This window comes from Lates calcarifer, linkage group LG8 (assembly GCF_001640805.2).
Source record: "Lates calcarifer isolate ASB-BC8 linkage group LG8, TLL_Latcal_v3, whole genome shotgun sequence".
Classification (NCBI taxonomy): domain Eukaryota; kingdom Metazoa; phylum Chordata; class Actinopteri; family Centropomidae; genus Lates; species Lates calcarifer.
In genome coordinates, this window is record NC_066840.1 from 20,065,620 (window position 1) to 20,080,986 (window position 15,367).

At 37.5% G+C, this 15,367-nt stretch overlaps 1 protein-coding gene and 1 long non-coding RNA gene across 2 annotated transcripts; both read right to left on the bottom strand.

Annotated features, from left to right (window-relative positions):
* Nucleotides 1–5,604: 5,604 nt before the first annotated feature.
* On the bottom strand, nt 5,605–8,495 carry LOC127142742 (uncharacterized). The gene is made up of 3 exons (XR_007813775.1): nt 8,308–8,495; nt 6,636–7,093; nt 5,605–6,149 (listed from the first exon to the last, which is right to left on the bottom strand). It is a non-coding gene; the product is annotated as an uncharacterized LOC127142742 (long non-coding RNA).
* Nucleotides 8,496–8,663: 168 nt separating this feature from the next.
* eif4ea (eukaryotic translation initiation factor 4ea) lies at nt 8,664–15,065 on the bottom strand. Its single transcript, XM_018679379.2, has 7 exons — nt 14,942–15,065; nt 13,606–13,709; nt 13,067–13,162; nt 12,602–12,665; nt 10,900–11,013; nt 10,457–10,596; nt 8,664–10,125 (listed from the first exon to the last, which is right to left on the bottom strand). The coding sequence occupies exons 1-7, from the start codon at nt 14,957–14,959 to the stop codon at nt 10,011–10,013; spliced, it is 651 nt and encodes a 216-aa protein (XP_018534895.1). The 5' UTR covers nt 14,960–15,065; the 3' UTR covers nt 8,664–10,010.
* Nucleotides 15,066–15,367: the final 302 nt, after the last annotated feature.

Genomic DNA, 15,367 nt, shown 5'->3' on the forward strand with positions numbered 1-15,367 from the left:
GTTTTTGATGCTTATCTATACTACGGCCCTTGTTTTTGACCATTTTTGACGCCCTACTATACTATGACATTTTTTGACCATTTTTCATGCCTCACTATACTATGACATTTCTTGACGCCTAACTATACTATGCCATTTTTTGATGCTTATCTATACTACGGCCCTTGTTTTTGACCATTTTTGACGCCCTACTATACTATGACATTTTTTGACCATTTTTCATGCCTCACTATACGATGACATTTCTTGACACCTAACTATACTATGCCATTTTTTGATGCTTATCTATACTACGGCCCTTGTTTTTGACCATTTTTGACGCCCTACTATACTATGACATTTTTTGACCATTTTTCATGCCTCACTATACTATGACATTTCTTGACACCTAACTATACTAGGCCATTTTTTGACGGTTTTTGATGCTTATCTATACTACGGCCCTTGTTTTTGACCATTTTTGACGCCTACTATACTATGACATTTTTTGACCATTTTTCATGCCTCACTATACTATGACATTTCTTGACACCTAACTATACTATGCCATTTTTTGACGGTTTTTGATGCTTATCTATACTACAGCCCTTGTTTTTGACCATTTTGGCGCCCTACTATACTATGACATTTTTGACCATTTTTCATGCCTCACTATACTATGACATTTCTTGACGCCTAACTATACTATGCCATTTTTTGACAGTTTCTGATGCTTATCTATACTACGGCCCTTGTTTTTGACCATTTTTGACGCCCTACTATACTATGACATTTCTTGACGCCTAACTATACTATGCCATTTTTTGATGCTTATCTATACTACGGCCCTTGTTTTTGACCATTTTTGACGCCCTACTATACTATGACATTTTTTGACCATTTTTCATGCCTCACTATACTATGACATTTCTTGACACCTAACTATACTATGCCATTTTTTGACGGTTTTTGATGCTTATCTATACTACAGCCCTTGTTTTTGACCATTTTTGACGCCCTACTATACTATGACATTTTTTGACCATTTTTCATGCCTCACTATACTATGACATTTCTTGACGCCTAACTATACTATGCCATTTTTTGACAGTTTTTGATGCTTATCTATACTACGGCCCTTGTTTTTGACCATTTTTGACGCCCTACTATACTATGACATTTCTTGACACCTAACTATACTATGCCATTTTTTGATGCTTATCTATACTACGGCCCTTGTTTTTGACCATTTTTGACGCCATACTATACTATGACATTTTTTCACCATTTTTGAACCCTTACTACACTATGACATTTTTTGATGCCTTACTATACTATGACATTTTTTCACCATTTTTGACGCCATACTATACTATGACATTTTTTGGCCATTTTTGAACCCTTACTACACTATGACATTTTTTGACGCCTTACTATACTATGACATTTTTTCACCATTTTTGACGCCATACTATACTATGACATTTTTTGGCCATTTTTGAACCCTTACTATACTATGACATTTTTTGACATCTAACTATACTAGGCCATTTTTTGACGGTTTTTGATGCTTATCTATACTACGGCCCTTGTTTTTGACCATTTTTGACGCCCTACTATACTATGACATTTTTTGACGCCTAACTATACTAGGCCATTTTTTGACGGTTTTTGATGCTTATCTATACTACGGCCCTTGTTTTTGACCATTTTTGACGCCCTACTATACTATGACATTTTTTGACCATTTTTCATGCCTCACTATACTATGACATTTCTTGACGCCTAACTATACTATGCCATTTTTTGACAGTTTTTGATGCTTATCTATACTACGGCCCTTGTTTTTGACCATTTTTGACGCCCTACTATACTATGACATTTCTTGACGCCTAACTATACTATGCCATTTTTTGATGCTTATCTATACTACGGCCCTTGTTTTTGACCATTTTTGACGCCCTACTATACTATGACATTTTTTGACCATTTTTCATGCCTCACTATACTATGACATTTCTTGACACCTAACTATACTAGGCCATTTTTTGACGGTTTTTGATGCTTATCTATACTACGGCCCTTGTTTTTGACCATTTTTGACGCCCTACTATACTATGACATTTTTTGACCATTTTTCATGCCTCACTATACTATGACATTTCTTGACGCCTAACTATACTATGCCATTTTTTGATGCTTATCTATACTACGGCCCTTGTTTTTGACCATTTTTGACGCCCTACTATACTATGACATTTTTTGACCATTTTTCATGCCTCACTATACGATGACATTTCTTGACACCTAACTATACTATGCCATTTTTTGATGCTTATCTATACTACGGCCCTTGTTTTTGACCATTTTTGACGCCCTACTATACTATGACATTTTTTGACCATTTTTCATGCCTCACTATACTATGACATTTCTTGACACCTAACTATACTAGGCCATTTTTTGACGGTTTTTGATGCTTATCTATACTACGGCCCTTGTTTTTGACCATTTTTGACGCCCTACTATACTATGACATTTTTTGACCATTTTTCATGCCTCACTATACTATGACATTTCTTGACACCTAACTATACTATGCCATTTTTTGACGGTTTTTGATGCTTATCTATACTACAGCCCTTGTTTTTGACCATTTTGGCGCCCTACTATACTATGACATTTTTTGACCATTTTTCATGCCTCACTATACTATGACATTTCTTGACGCCTAACTATACTATGCCATTTTTTGACAGTTTCTGATGCTTATCTATACTACGGCCCTTGTTTTTGACCATTTTTGACGCCCTACTATACTATGACATTTCTTGACGCCTAACTATACTATGCCATTTTTTGATGCTTATCTATACTACGGCCCTTGTTTTTGACCATTTTTGACGCCCTACTATACTATGACATTTTTTGACCATTTTTCATGCCTCACTATACTATGACATTTCTTGACACCTAACTATACTATGCCATTTTTTGACGGTTTTTGATGCTTATCTATACTACAGCCCTTGTTTTTGACCATTTTTGACGCCCTACTATACTATGACATTTTTTGACCATTTTTCATGCCTCACTATACTATGACATTTCTTGACGCCTAACTATACTATGCCATTTTTTGACAGTTTTTGATGCTTATCTATACTACGGCCCTTGTTTTTGACCATTTTTGACGCCCTACTATACTATGACATTTCTTGACACCTAACTATACTATGCCATTTTTTGATGCTTATCTATACTACGGCCCTTGTTTTTGACCATTTTTGACGCCCTACTATACTATGACATTTTTTGACCATTTTTCATGCCTCACTATACTATGACATTTCTTGACACCTAACTATACTATGCCATTTTTTGACGGTTTTTGATGCTTATCTATACTACAGCCCTTGTTTTTGACCATTTTTGACGCCCTACTATACTATGACATTTTTTTACCATTTTTCATGCCTCACTATACTATGACATTTCTTGACGCCTAACTATACTATGCCATTTTTTGACAGTTTTTGATGCTTATCTATACTACGGCCCTTGTTTTTGACCATTTTTGACGCCCTACTATACTATGACATTTCTTGACACCTAACTATACTATGCCATTTTTTGATGCTTATCTATACTACGGCCCTTGTTTTTGACCATTTTTGACGCCCTACTATACTATGACATTTTTTGACCATTTTTCATGCCTCACTATACTATGACATTTCTTGACGCCTAACTATACTATGCCATTTTTTGATGCTTATCTATACTACGGCCCTTTTTTTTGACCATTTTTGACGCCCTACTATACTATGACATTTTTTGACCATTTTTCATGCCTCACTATACTATGACATTTCTTGACGCCTAACTATACTATGCCATTTTTTGATGCTTATCTATACTACGGCCCTTGTTTTTGACCATTTTTGACGCCCTACTATACTATGACATTTTTTGACCATTTTTCATGCCTCACTATACTATGACATTTCTTGACACCTAACTATACTAGGCCATTTTTTGACGGTTTTTGATGCTTATCTATACTACGGCCCTTGTTTTTGACCATTTTTGACGCCCTACTATACTATGACATTTTTTGACCATTTTTCATGCCTCACTATACTATGACATTTCTTGACGCCTAACTATACTATGCCATTTTTTGATGCTTATCTATACTACGGCCCTTGTTTTTGACCATTTTTGACGCCCTACTATACTATGACATTTTTTGACCATTTTTCATGCCTCACTATACGATGACATTTCTTGACACCTAACTATACTATGCCATTTTTTGACGGTTTTTGATGCTTATCTATACTACAGCCCTTGTTTTTGACCATTTTTGACGCCCTACTATACTATGACATTTTTTGACCATTTTTCATGCCTCACTATACTATGACATTTCTTGACGCCTAACTATACTAGGCCATTTTTTGACGGTTTTTGATGCTTATCTATACTACGGCCCTTGTTTTTGACCATTTTTGACGCCCTACTATACTATGACATTTTTTGACCATTTTTCATGCCTCACTATACTATGACATTTCTTGATGCCTAACTATACTATGCCATTTTTTGACGGTTTTTGATGCTTATCTATACTACAGCCCTTGTTTTTGACCATTTTTGACGCCCTACTATACTATGACATTTTTTGACACCCTACTATACTATGAAAATTTTTGACACATACCTATAGTTATATTTTTTCACATTTTCAACACCTTACTATGACTGTTTTTTGTACTCTGTGTTGGACAGTTGATGTGAAGCTGTGAATTACCTGGAGGCCTCTGTCCTGGTCTCAAAGAACTTCTTCATTGTACGAAGACTCTGTGATCGCGGACAATGTCTCTGAGATTATGGACAATGTCTCTGTGATCATGGACTATGTCTTTGTGATCATGGACGATGTCTCTGAGATCATAGACGCTGTCTCTGTGACCATCGACAATGTCCCTGATCGCGGGCAATGCCGTCAAATCGGTGACCCCCGTCTCCGCCGATTCTATCGCAAGGTCTCTACGAAGCATGGGCAATGTCTCTGATCATGGACAACGTCTCTCTCATCTTTGACAAGGTCTTTGCGATCGTGGACAATGTCTCTGATCGTGGACGATGTCTCCCTCATCCTCAACAATGTCTCTCCGATCATGGACCATGTCTCTGCGATCGTGGATGACGTCTCAGCAGACGATGTCGTGGACAAAGTGGTAACACCTGGAGGAAATCAAAGAAAAACATACAAAGGGAATGATCAGTACACTACTACCTATTCTCATCAACAGTTTAACCATGAAAACACAGATAACTATTCACAAACATTAGAGGGGTTGTTTCAGAAAATGAACAGTTGACTATCATCACCTCCTGAAGAACCAACAACAAATCTTTGGGAAAAAGTAAAATGATTATTAATTGTGTGTCTATCAACTAATCACTGAAGCAATCATGTATGTAACTGAACTACACAACAATAATAAACACCATCAGTTAAGTCTTTTGTTAAATGCAGGATTTTAACTTTTGTTGTTTATTTTGATGTGTTGTTTTCATTTTTGATGTCTTACTATAACGACTTCTATGATTACACTTTTCTGATATACTGAAAACTGAACATAAACATTTAATGTCAGTGCTCTGTGTTGGACAGTTGATGTAAACTTGTTTGTGAATTACCTGGAGGCCTCTGTCCTGGTCTCAAAGAACTTCTTCATTGTACGAAGACTCTGTGATCGTGGACTACGTCTCTGTGATCGCGGACAATGTCTCTGAGATTATGGACAATGTCTCTGTGATCATGGACTATGTCTTTGTGATCGTGGACGATGTCTCTGAGATCATAGACGCTGTCTCTGTGACCATCGACAATGTCCCTGATCGCGGGCAATGCCGTCAAATCGGTGACCCCCGTCTCCGCCGATTCTATCGCAAGGTCTCTACGAAGCATGGGCAATGTCTCTGATCATGGACAACGTCTCTCTCATCTTTGACAAGGTCTTTGCAATCGTGGACAATGTCTCTGATCGTGGACGATGTCTCCCTCATCCTCAACAATGTCTCTCCGATCATGGACCATGTCTCTGCGATCGTGGACGACGTCTCAGCGGACGATGTCGTGGACAAAGTGGTAACACCTGGAGGAAATCAAAGAAAAACATACAAAGGGAATGATCAGTACACTACTACCTATTCTCATCAACAGTTTAACCATGAAAACACAGATAACTATTCAACATTACAGCTGAACCACAACATTTAACAAACATTAGAGGGGTTGTTTCAGAAAATGAACAGTTGACTATCATCACCTCCTGAAGAACCAACAACAAATCTTTGGGAAAAAGTAAAATGATTATTAATTGTGTGTCTATCAACTAATCACTGAAGCAATCATGTATGTAACTGAACTACACAACACTAATAAACACCATCAGTTAAGTCATTTGTTGAATGCAGGATTTTAACTTGTGTTGTTTATTTTGATGTGTTGTTTTCATTTTTGATGTCTTACTATAACGACTTCTATGATTACACTTTTCTGATATACTGAAAACTGAACATAAACATTTAATGTCAGTGCTCTGTGTTGGACAGTTGATGTAAACTTGTTTGTGAATTACCTGGAGGCCTCTGTCCTGGTCTCAAAGAACTTCTTCATTGTACGAAGACTCTGTGATCGTGGACTGCGTCTCTGTGATCGCGGACAATGTCTCTGAGATTATGGACAATGTCTCTGTGATCATGGACTGTGTCTTTGTGATCGTGGACGATGTCTCTGAGATCATAGACGCTGTCTCTGTGACCATCGACAATGTCCCTGATCGCGGGCAATGCCGTCAAATCGGTGACCCCCGTCTCCGCCGATTCTATCGCAAGGTCTCTACGAAGCATGGGCAATGTCTCTGATCATGGACAACGTCTCTCTCATCTTTGACAAGGTTTTTGCGATCGTGGACAATGTCTCTGATCGTGGACGATGTCTCCCTCATCCTCAACAATGTCTCTCCGATCATGGACCATGTCTCTGCGATCGTGGACGACGTCTCAGTGGACGATGTCGTGGACAAAGTGGTGACACCTGGAGGAAATCAAAGAAAAACATACAAAGGAAATGATCAATACACTACTACCTATTCTCATCAACAGTTTAACCATGAAAACACAGATAAACATTCAACATTACAGCTGAGCCACAACATTTAACAAACATTAGTGTCCCAGAAAATGGGCTGTTTACTGTCACATGAGAAATAAAAGCATCATATCTTTAAGAATCAATAGCAATAAATATTTGAACAGTGTAGAAGAATACAACACTGAAAACTAAACATTAAAATCTTGACAATCATACTTTTGAATAGATGAATGATGTTACTAGAATATGACTTTATAGATCTCAGAAAGAAAAGCATTTTTTAAAATAGTTTCTTTATGATAATTTAACCAGTAAACCAGTTTAAACAGTAATTTCAGCTCATGCATTGTGACCCACTCTTGAGGCTTAAGACTTGTGGAGGAGCATAGAGTTAAAGTCTAGTTTTCAAAGCTTGTATTTAATACAAAACTAAGCCCAGTAAGGTCACCAGAAAGAAATTTCAATAATATACACAACTGAGGATCAGTTGATGGCAATGGACAAATTACTACCACAAAGCTACAAAGAGAAACAAAATAATCAGAATGACATGCTTAACTGACACACAGAAACAAAATGGCCACAAAGAAACGTTGAATGGCAATGTAAAACAGCCATCTAGAGACGTAAAACGATGCAATGCCACCACAAATAGACATGATATCGACATAATAATCTGCCATAAACTGATGTAAAATGACCAAGATGGAGCACAAAATTACAAAGAAGCAGAAAAATGTCTGCAAAGTAATTGTAAAGAGATGCAAACGGAGGTGTAGACAGACAAACTAATACTAAACGGTTACCAGCCTCCACAACTCATGTCACGGACGCCTTATTCAAAGACACAAAAAACACACGTTAACCCACGCAAATAAAAGCGACGACAAAAAGGAGGAAAGCACCAAAGACATCACTAGAAGTTAGGCTAATGTTCGACGCCAATGCTAATGCTCGCCACTGATGCTAACACCCAGGTGTAAGTCAAGTGGAGATGCAAAATTATTTAAAATGACCACAGATAGCCACAAACAGTCTCGCCCTCGCGATATAAACGCCTGAAAACTGAATTAAAAGACATCATTACAAGGTAATACTAATGCTAACACCCTCTGATAACGTTAATGCTAACGTTAGCCATTGATTGTTTGCCTTACCTTCGCGTTGCAGGTGTATACAGCGTCCAGTCTCACTCGTGTTCGGCAAAAAAGCAGTTCCAGTGTTTTGTTTTAACACCCAGGCCTCTACAACGACGTTTTCTCATAGCACTAGCAAACAGATGCAAGCTTTCAAACTTGGCTTAAATCTGTTTTCGAATTTTGTTTCTCCGCCTCTCTGCGCTCTCCTGGCCAATCACGAAAAACGTTGAAGCCAATGACCACATACGTAAGCTAACATTGGCAGAATAACGCCGATTGGCTGGTCGATTCTACTTGCCTCTTTTCATCAAGTGTTCCATTCTGATCAAGATTATCAGTCCACAATGAATGAAAACAGCATGTTCTCAACACAGTCCACTGTACGTGTTTATTTACATCACATCTTTTGTACATTTACTGCTCAAAAATATGCAGCAGGTGTTACATTCAAGGCACAGTTCAGTCCCTCCAAACAAGTACTCTTTTTTGCTTCTGTCACATACGAAACAAAATCTGGAATGGAAATAATTACACAATGTAAACTTTATCAAAGCAGTAAACCATCAAAACTCTTAAAAAAAGGTTAACTGTCAAACTAAACACTTGACACTATCATATGGCTTGTGTGTTAATAAATACAGTATGTATATTTGGAAAATAGCCTTCTAATTACAGACATATCGTGGTGCAAAATGCTGTTGCTATGACATCTTTCTGTGCTGTGACATCAGTATTTCCACATATTTCTCTGAGTAGTATAAAAGTATGCTAGCAGGACAGGTATGAATGCTAGCACTTATAGCACTTATATACAGTATTTCCTCAAGTGATAAATCTGTGGTACCACAGGATTGCCTATGCTTCCTGGTGAATCTTGATGTGGAATTTGTAATTCACTGCAGTTGCAAAAAAGTCAAATTATGAAGCACCACAAGCACCAAAAAAACTTTTTCCACTCTCCAAAACAGTGAATATTTCAATTTTAACAGTCTACATTCTCTACAAGCTGTTTGACAAGAAACTGAAGAATTCAAATGCAGATGTCCTGCTTGAAGTGACTTTTAAATATGTCAAGTCATAACAACTGTACAAAGATGTCTGTGACTTTTCTTGTATTTCTATGAAAACAGGATGAATTCAAATAAATTTCCCATCAATGTTAGTTTTGTTCAGGGTGTAGGTTAAAACCCAATGTACAGTTAAAATTTTGAATGTGCAACAAAATGTACAATAAATCCATACCTTTAGACTGTAAACAGACTGAGTAGCAAGTACAGTTCTAACAAAAAGCTACAGTTTATACCAAAGTAGATTTTTTTTAAATGTTGTTTTTGCCTTTAATGTTAAGTACTTTAACAAAAATAAGTGATATACACCAAGGGCTGGATAAACCAAAAATTCACCACAAATATGCAGATGCATTTGAAAATGAAAACTGGTCATCAAAACATATTTTACTTATCTTCAGCCCACCACCAAAAGAAAAAAAAAATATATCAAAGTTCTCAAATGTGTGCTACATTTTAACTGCACATACTCTCACCATAAACAAAAGCTTTGGTAAAGTGGCAACAAGTAGGCATACAAAAAGGAAGCAATTTTATCTCCACTTCAAATCTTTGTTGGTGGACAAACATGTCGGTTACATTCATGAAAAAATTACAGAAAATCTATGCTGGCAACAGAAAGAAGCACAGTTGATGATTCTTGGTTAACGGTCCTCAGGCAACAAACTTGTTCTTGGTTGTGGAGCCACTCTTTGTGGCTGTGTCAGCATGTGACTGATATCCAATGATCACTTTTGGCGGAACACCTAATCTCTCTTTATACACACGCCTGGAAAGGAAAACATAAGATAAACATTTACTATATATTAGGAAATGCACTTTAGAAAAAAATCTTCAAAATCTTTAAAAAGGAATACATAACACAACCAAGTTGTGCACTACTCTGTAACAAACATAATCCTTGCCAGTGTCACCTCTACTATAGCATCAAGCTTCAGCAAACTAGTTCAAAGAGGTTATCCTCTGATAAGGTATTTGGCCCCAGAGGGATTTTCCACAGGTTAAAAATCTATATTTAAAAAAACAATGCAGCTGGCATTTTTTGTAGATTTTAAAATTTTACACATTTTCCATTAACAACTGTGGAATTCTCTGCTCACCCTATGTGTGTGATGGCCTCTTTGTTTTCATAGTCTGTGGTCCATATAGCTATTTTGTCTCCTTTGGCTCTGACGTTGATGACGGCTCCACACACATCGTCACTGTAGTCATCGAAAGCTTCACCCACAAGACACAAGAGCTGCAGGAAAAACAGATATAATTTCAAAGTGTCTTGTAATTGGTAAGCACTTTTTCACTTGTCAGTGACCGTTAGCAGCTGCATCAATGGCTCAAGTCTATTCAAGTATCCCAGTAAGCCATCACAGTGTGACACTGAGCCAGTATGCTGAATACCAAGACCCTGCATCAATTTTATTATTTACATCTGTGCTTTTCCTGCTGTGATGTGTCAAATGTCTGGTGAAAAACACCTGTAGATAAGACTAATAATGGTATAGTTAACGTTATATAGTTAACCAATACTAGACAAGAGTGAACATACTGTCTCCAACCAGAAACGGTCCAGGTCTGATTTGCGCTGCTGTTTGGACAGAGTTATCAGCCAGCGTCCACCTCGTCGGTTCCTTTCGTCCTCCCACATGGGCTCAATTCCATCCTGTATCCGAATAAAGGTTAAAGCTCACAACACAACAAAATATCCCAACATATCTGTAATTAACTAATGTTTTAAGTTCTCAGTTGGCCTTTAGATTTTGACTTTGACAGATTTGAACACATTCTAAATTTAAAGTCAGACAAGAGTGTGTATGTCTATAATCTAGGCAGAACGTGGATGTGATAAAAAACTAAAAAAAAGGTATCAAATAGTATCTACTGGATACAAACTTGGAGGGGGAAAAATGACCACCTGATACAAACAGTACTTAACAGAGGCTTACATGATTCCTATTAAGATAAGAGGTAAAGATAAATGTGATTTATGATTGAAGTGGACAACTCCTGCACAAATGAAATATTCAAGTCAATTCAATTTTTTTTCTGAAAATAGGAGGAATTAAATAAATTCCATTTACTGTCCTTTCTGAAAAATAATTTACACAAAAGAAAAAAAAACAAACAAAAAGAGTCAAATATTCTTTGTCAACTGGATTGTCACAAAACATGACATCTGTGCTACAGAGGTTACATGCACATGTACACTGTAGCTACAACTTCAGAGGGACAATCATCAACTGTGCTAAAATGACAAGCAGCACGAGATAAGATTATCATAGGTGTGGTGAATTAAGGTGTCTGCACTGTCAGGATGTGTACACCTCTAACTTGTTTGGCAAGGTTTAAATACTGGGATACATTTGTCTGGTGTCAGCCAAACAGTCAAACTGATAGCACCTGATAAGGTGAACTGGATTCACTTTGATTCCAAGATAACATAGTGTAGTGAGAATGCAACACAAAGCACTAAGAAAAAATGGCTGCATTAAAAGACTGCAGCAGAGTTGTGTGTGTGCAGCTCCCTCCTTTGATGTGCATTCAAACCAGCACCTCACTTAAATAGGTGTGTGTTTTCCTTCAGTTCTTCAAGAATGCAACAGAACAGCCTGGGTGTGTGACACTCAGTTAAAAAGCTGAACAAAAATAAGGGATTATACAATTCATCTTCTGATCATGGCAACTGTCTAGAAACATCTTGTCTAGTTAGATATGTACTGGATTATAAAACCATGTCAGAATGTGAATAAAAGGATTTGAGGCAATTTCTCATCACAATCCTGTGTTTTCAACTGTCTAACTTTATGACAGATGAGGTCCAGTTTCAGTCAGTCTCAAATGATTCTCATAACTAACTCTTCCTCCATGATTTCTTTGTGGCCTCCAGAGAAGATGACGTCAAGTCCAGTAAAGTGCAGCCTAACACTCTGCATAAACTGGGATCAACTGTTTTGATTCCCCCACCTACTGGGTACATGTGTCACTGATGGTGGAGTCAACAAAAGTCTGTTTAAAACTATTGGTTCCTTAGTAATAAGATAGTGTGCTACACCCAAAGACCACGGATGTTCTTTATAGTTATGAGCAAGTAGACCGAAACTATAGCCCTGGACACAAACTGAAACTGTAACCCTGTCCAGTCTGCCTGTTTTAATATGATTATCTGTTTTAACCTTGGAAGCTTTGACAATTTATTGTTTTAAGTTAATATATTGTATAATATTGACAAACAGAGATAAAGGCTCTCTTACCTTAAACAGCGAATAGTCACAGCCAGACATTAAGTTACTTGATAGTTGAATGTGATTGTATAATCTGAGGAGAAGCAATATTTTATGTACAAGAGAGAACTTGTCAGCAGCCTGGCTAGCAACATGGTGCAATATGAATTTAACCTCACATGACCAAGAACTGGCAGGTAAAAGTGTTCTCTTCGTAACCAAATCAGTGAGAGAAATTGATCAATCAAATGCATTCAGTTTCACAGTATATAAACTGACATGAATGCTAGGGGGAAAATAAATATTAAAACACAAACACACACACACACACACGCACGCACAAATGCAGGATGTTATTTACTTGCATTCAGATTTAATTTTCCCCTCCCAAATCACTGAACTAATGTGCACCAAATGTGATCATGATTAGGTTGGGTTTAATTATACAGTTTTTGGTGTAGTCAAGTGTAGAGCAACAATAAATATAATACTTACGCCCAGAAGTCTTCCACTGTGTCAAATTTGGAGATGAGACGAAGGTTGGCTTGCCACGTTTTGCTTTTGTCATTCTTGAAAAACCACAGAGCCCATCTGTAAATCCAAGAAAAATGTTACTTCAGATTATAGCTGCATGTTTTGCCTTCATTTGTGAAAACTAACTAACTAACTAACAAACAACTTATAACTTGTGTCGGTGGAAGGTACACAGGCTCAAATCTTAGCCAATTTAAAGCATCTTCCAGCAAGACCATATGGCCAATAAGCAGTAACTGGCAGCACTGTTCTTCTAAGATGAAAATGAACTCTTCATCATCTCCATCCTTCTATTCTGTGTGTTGACAGGCACACAAAGTTTAATGTCATTACCTGAGGCTGGCAAGGGCTAAATTTACCACTATTAACTCGTCTTTAGCAAACTGAAAATTGTATTGCTGTATTGATGCACTTGCCCGCACGGATTTCTGCAAATGGAATTATAACTTTTTGACTCTGTTGGGGAAAAAGGACAGATGGGAACTGAGCTGCAGTCTTACTTGTTTTGTAGTGGGTGCTTGATGTATGCTTCAGGATTCACAACCTTCTGAACTGTTGTTTCACATTTCTCCTTTTCAGGATTTGCAGGAACTGAAGTTGACGCCTAGAGAACGAAAAAAGTAAAAAAAAAAAAAAAAAAAAAAGACTATTTAAATTGGCATATTTCTCATGTACTATCTATGATGACAGCTACTGGCAGTGTTGCACTGTTTGTAAAATCCTTCCGGTCATAGCTGTCACACTTTGTGATGTGCATGAGATGTGTGTGGGAGTGAATTGTAGATTGGAAGGCAGAATTTTTATTTTGGGAACGTGATTAGTTAAGGAGAAGTTGCAGATCTCAGGCACACCAGGAGTGTAGCAGAATTCAATTTTCCAGCTTTTGAAGTGAAAATAAACTTTTCATTCAAAGGCATTTACATTCAGATTTTTTAGTACATTTATTTTCAGAACCTTTTGCACACGTAAAGACAGAAAACACACAGACTGACATAGTTTCACAAGTCTCTACCCACATTTGCAAATATTATTTCTACAGTCATATATTTCATAAATGTTAAATTAATTTTGTTTTGACCCATGTCCACGAGAACAGTATTATTTTTACCCTGTCCTAGGCTTAGGTAGCTAACATCCACAATGAAATGTAACTTTTTTTATATCAATTTTTAACGTAATTTCAATTCAAAGAGGAAGTTAAAGCATGGACTAGTATGTGCAGAAGACGTGTTCACAGAACTTGCTTTTATCGCATGGTCACTGTTTTACATTGCATAATATGCACTGTGGTGATCTGCCCAACCCCTACACATGTGATTAAGCAAAAATGAATCCATAATACCGAGCACTAACGTTGTGCAGTCAAGTCGAGTTTCCCGTTAACGTTTGTAGGGGCACAACCAACGGTTAACAAAATAACGTTACCGAAGCGTGACTCCCCTCATTCATCCAGCCATCAGAGTTCATCTCAGGGTGCCGACTGTTGTATACACTCGTTCAATACTGTTAACTAAGTCGTGTTGACTACACTTTAACGACAGTTACCGTGAACAGTAAACACGTTTCACAAGCTGCAGTGTCAGAAATAATTATGAGAATAGCGACTACCTTTCATTTGAAATGCTAAATTAGTAATGTTTGGCTAGCGACTTCTGTTACCTGTCAGAGGTAATATCAGGAAGTTTACAGAATTCCCGATTCTGTCTGTTACTCGGTCGAACGTGTCAATAACTTATATTATTTCACTGGTGTTTTAAACATCGGGTAAACGGCTTGCTTGGACGGCAATAGCCCAAGTTGGGTGATGTAGCTATGAGTGTGCAGCGGTGTACTCACCACTAGAGCGGTCGCCATCTTCTGGAAATCACATTCAGTTTTTTGGCGTGTGTTAAAATAGCTGATTGGGCCATCTGGTACGCTACATGACGCATGCGCAAGAAGATGGACAAAGGTACATATTGATCCAGGGGGTGTGTGTCACTCTGCATGACTCTGACAGTAGTGGAAGAAACAATCACATCGTTTGCCTAAGTAAAAGTATCATAATCAAATGACTATAATATATCCTGTTACAAGTAGCATTCAAAATCCTTTGAAAGTATCAGCTAAATATACTCCAAAGTAAAAGTAGTCATTATGCAGAATGCCCCCTGACAGAGTTGAATTGACATGTAGGGAAGTACCAGCAGCAGAAAATGGAAATACTCAAGTAAAGTACAGGGCACGTACCTCTTAGCCTCTTAACTGTACTGGACAGTACTT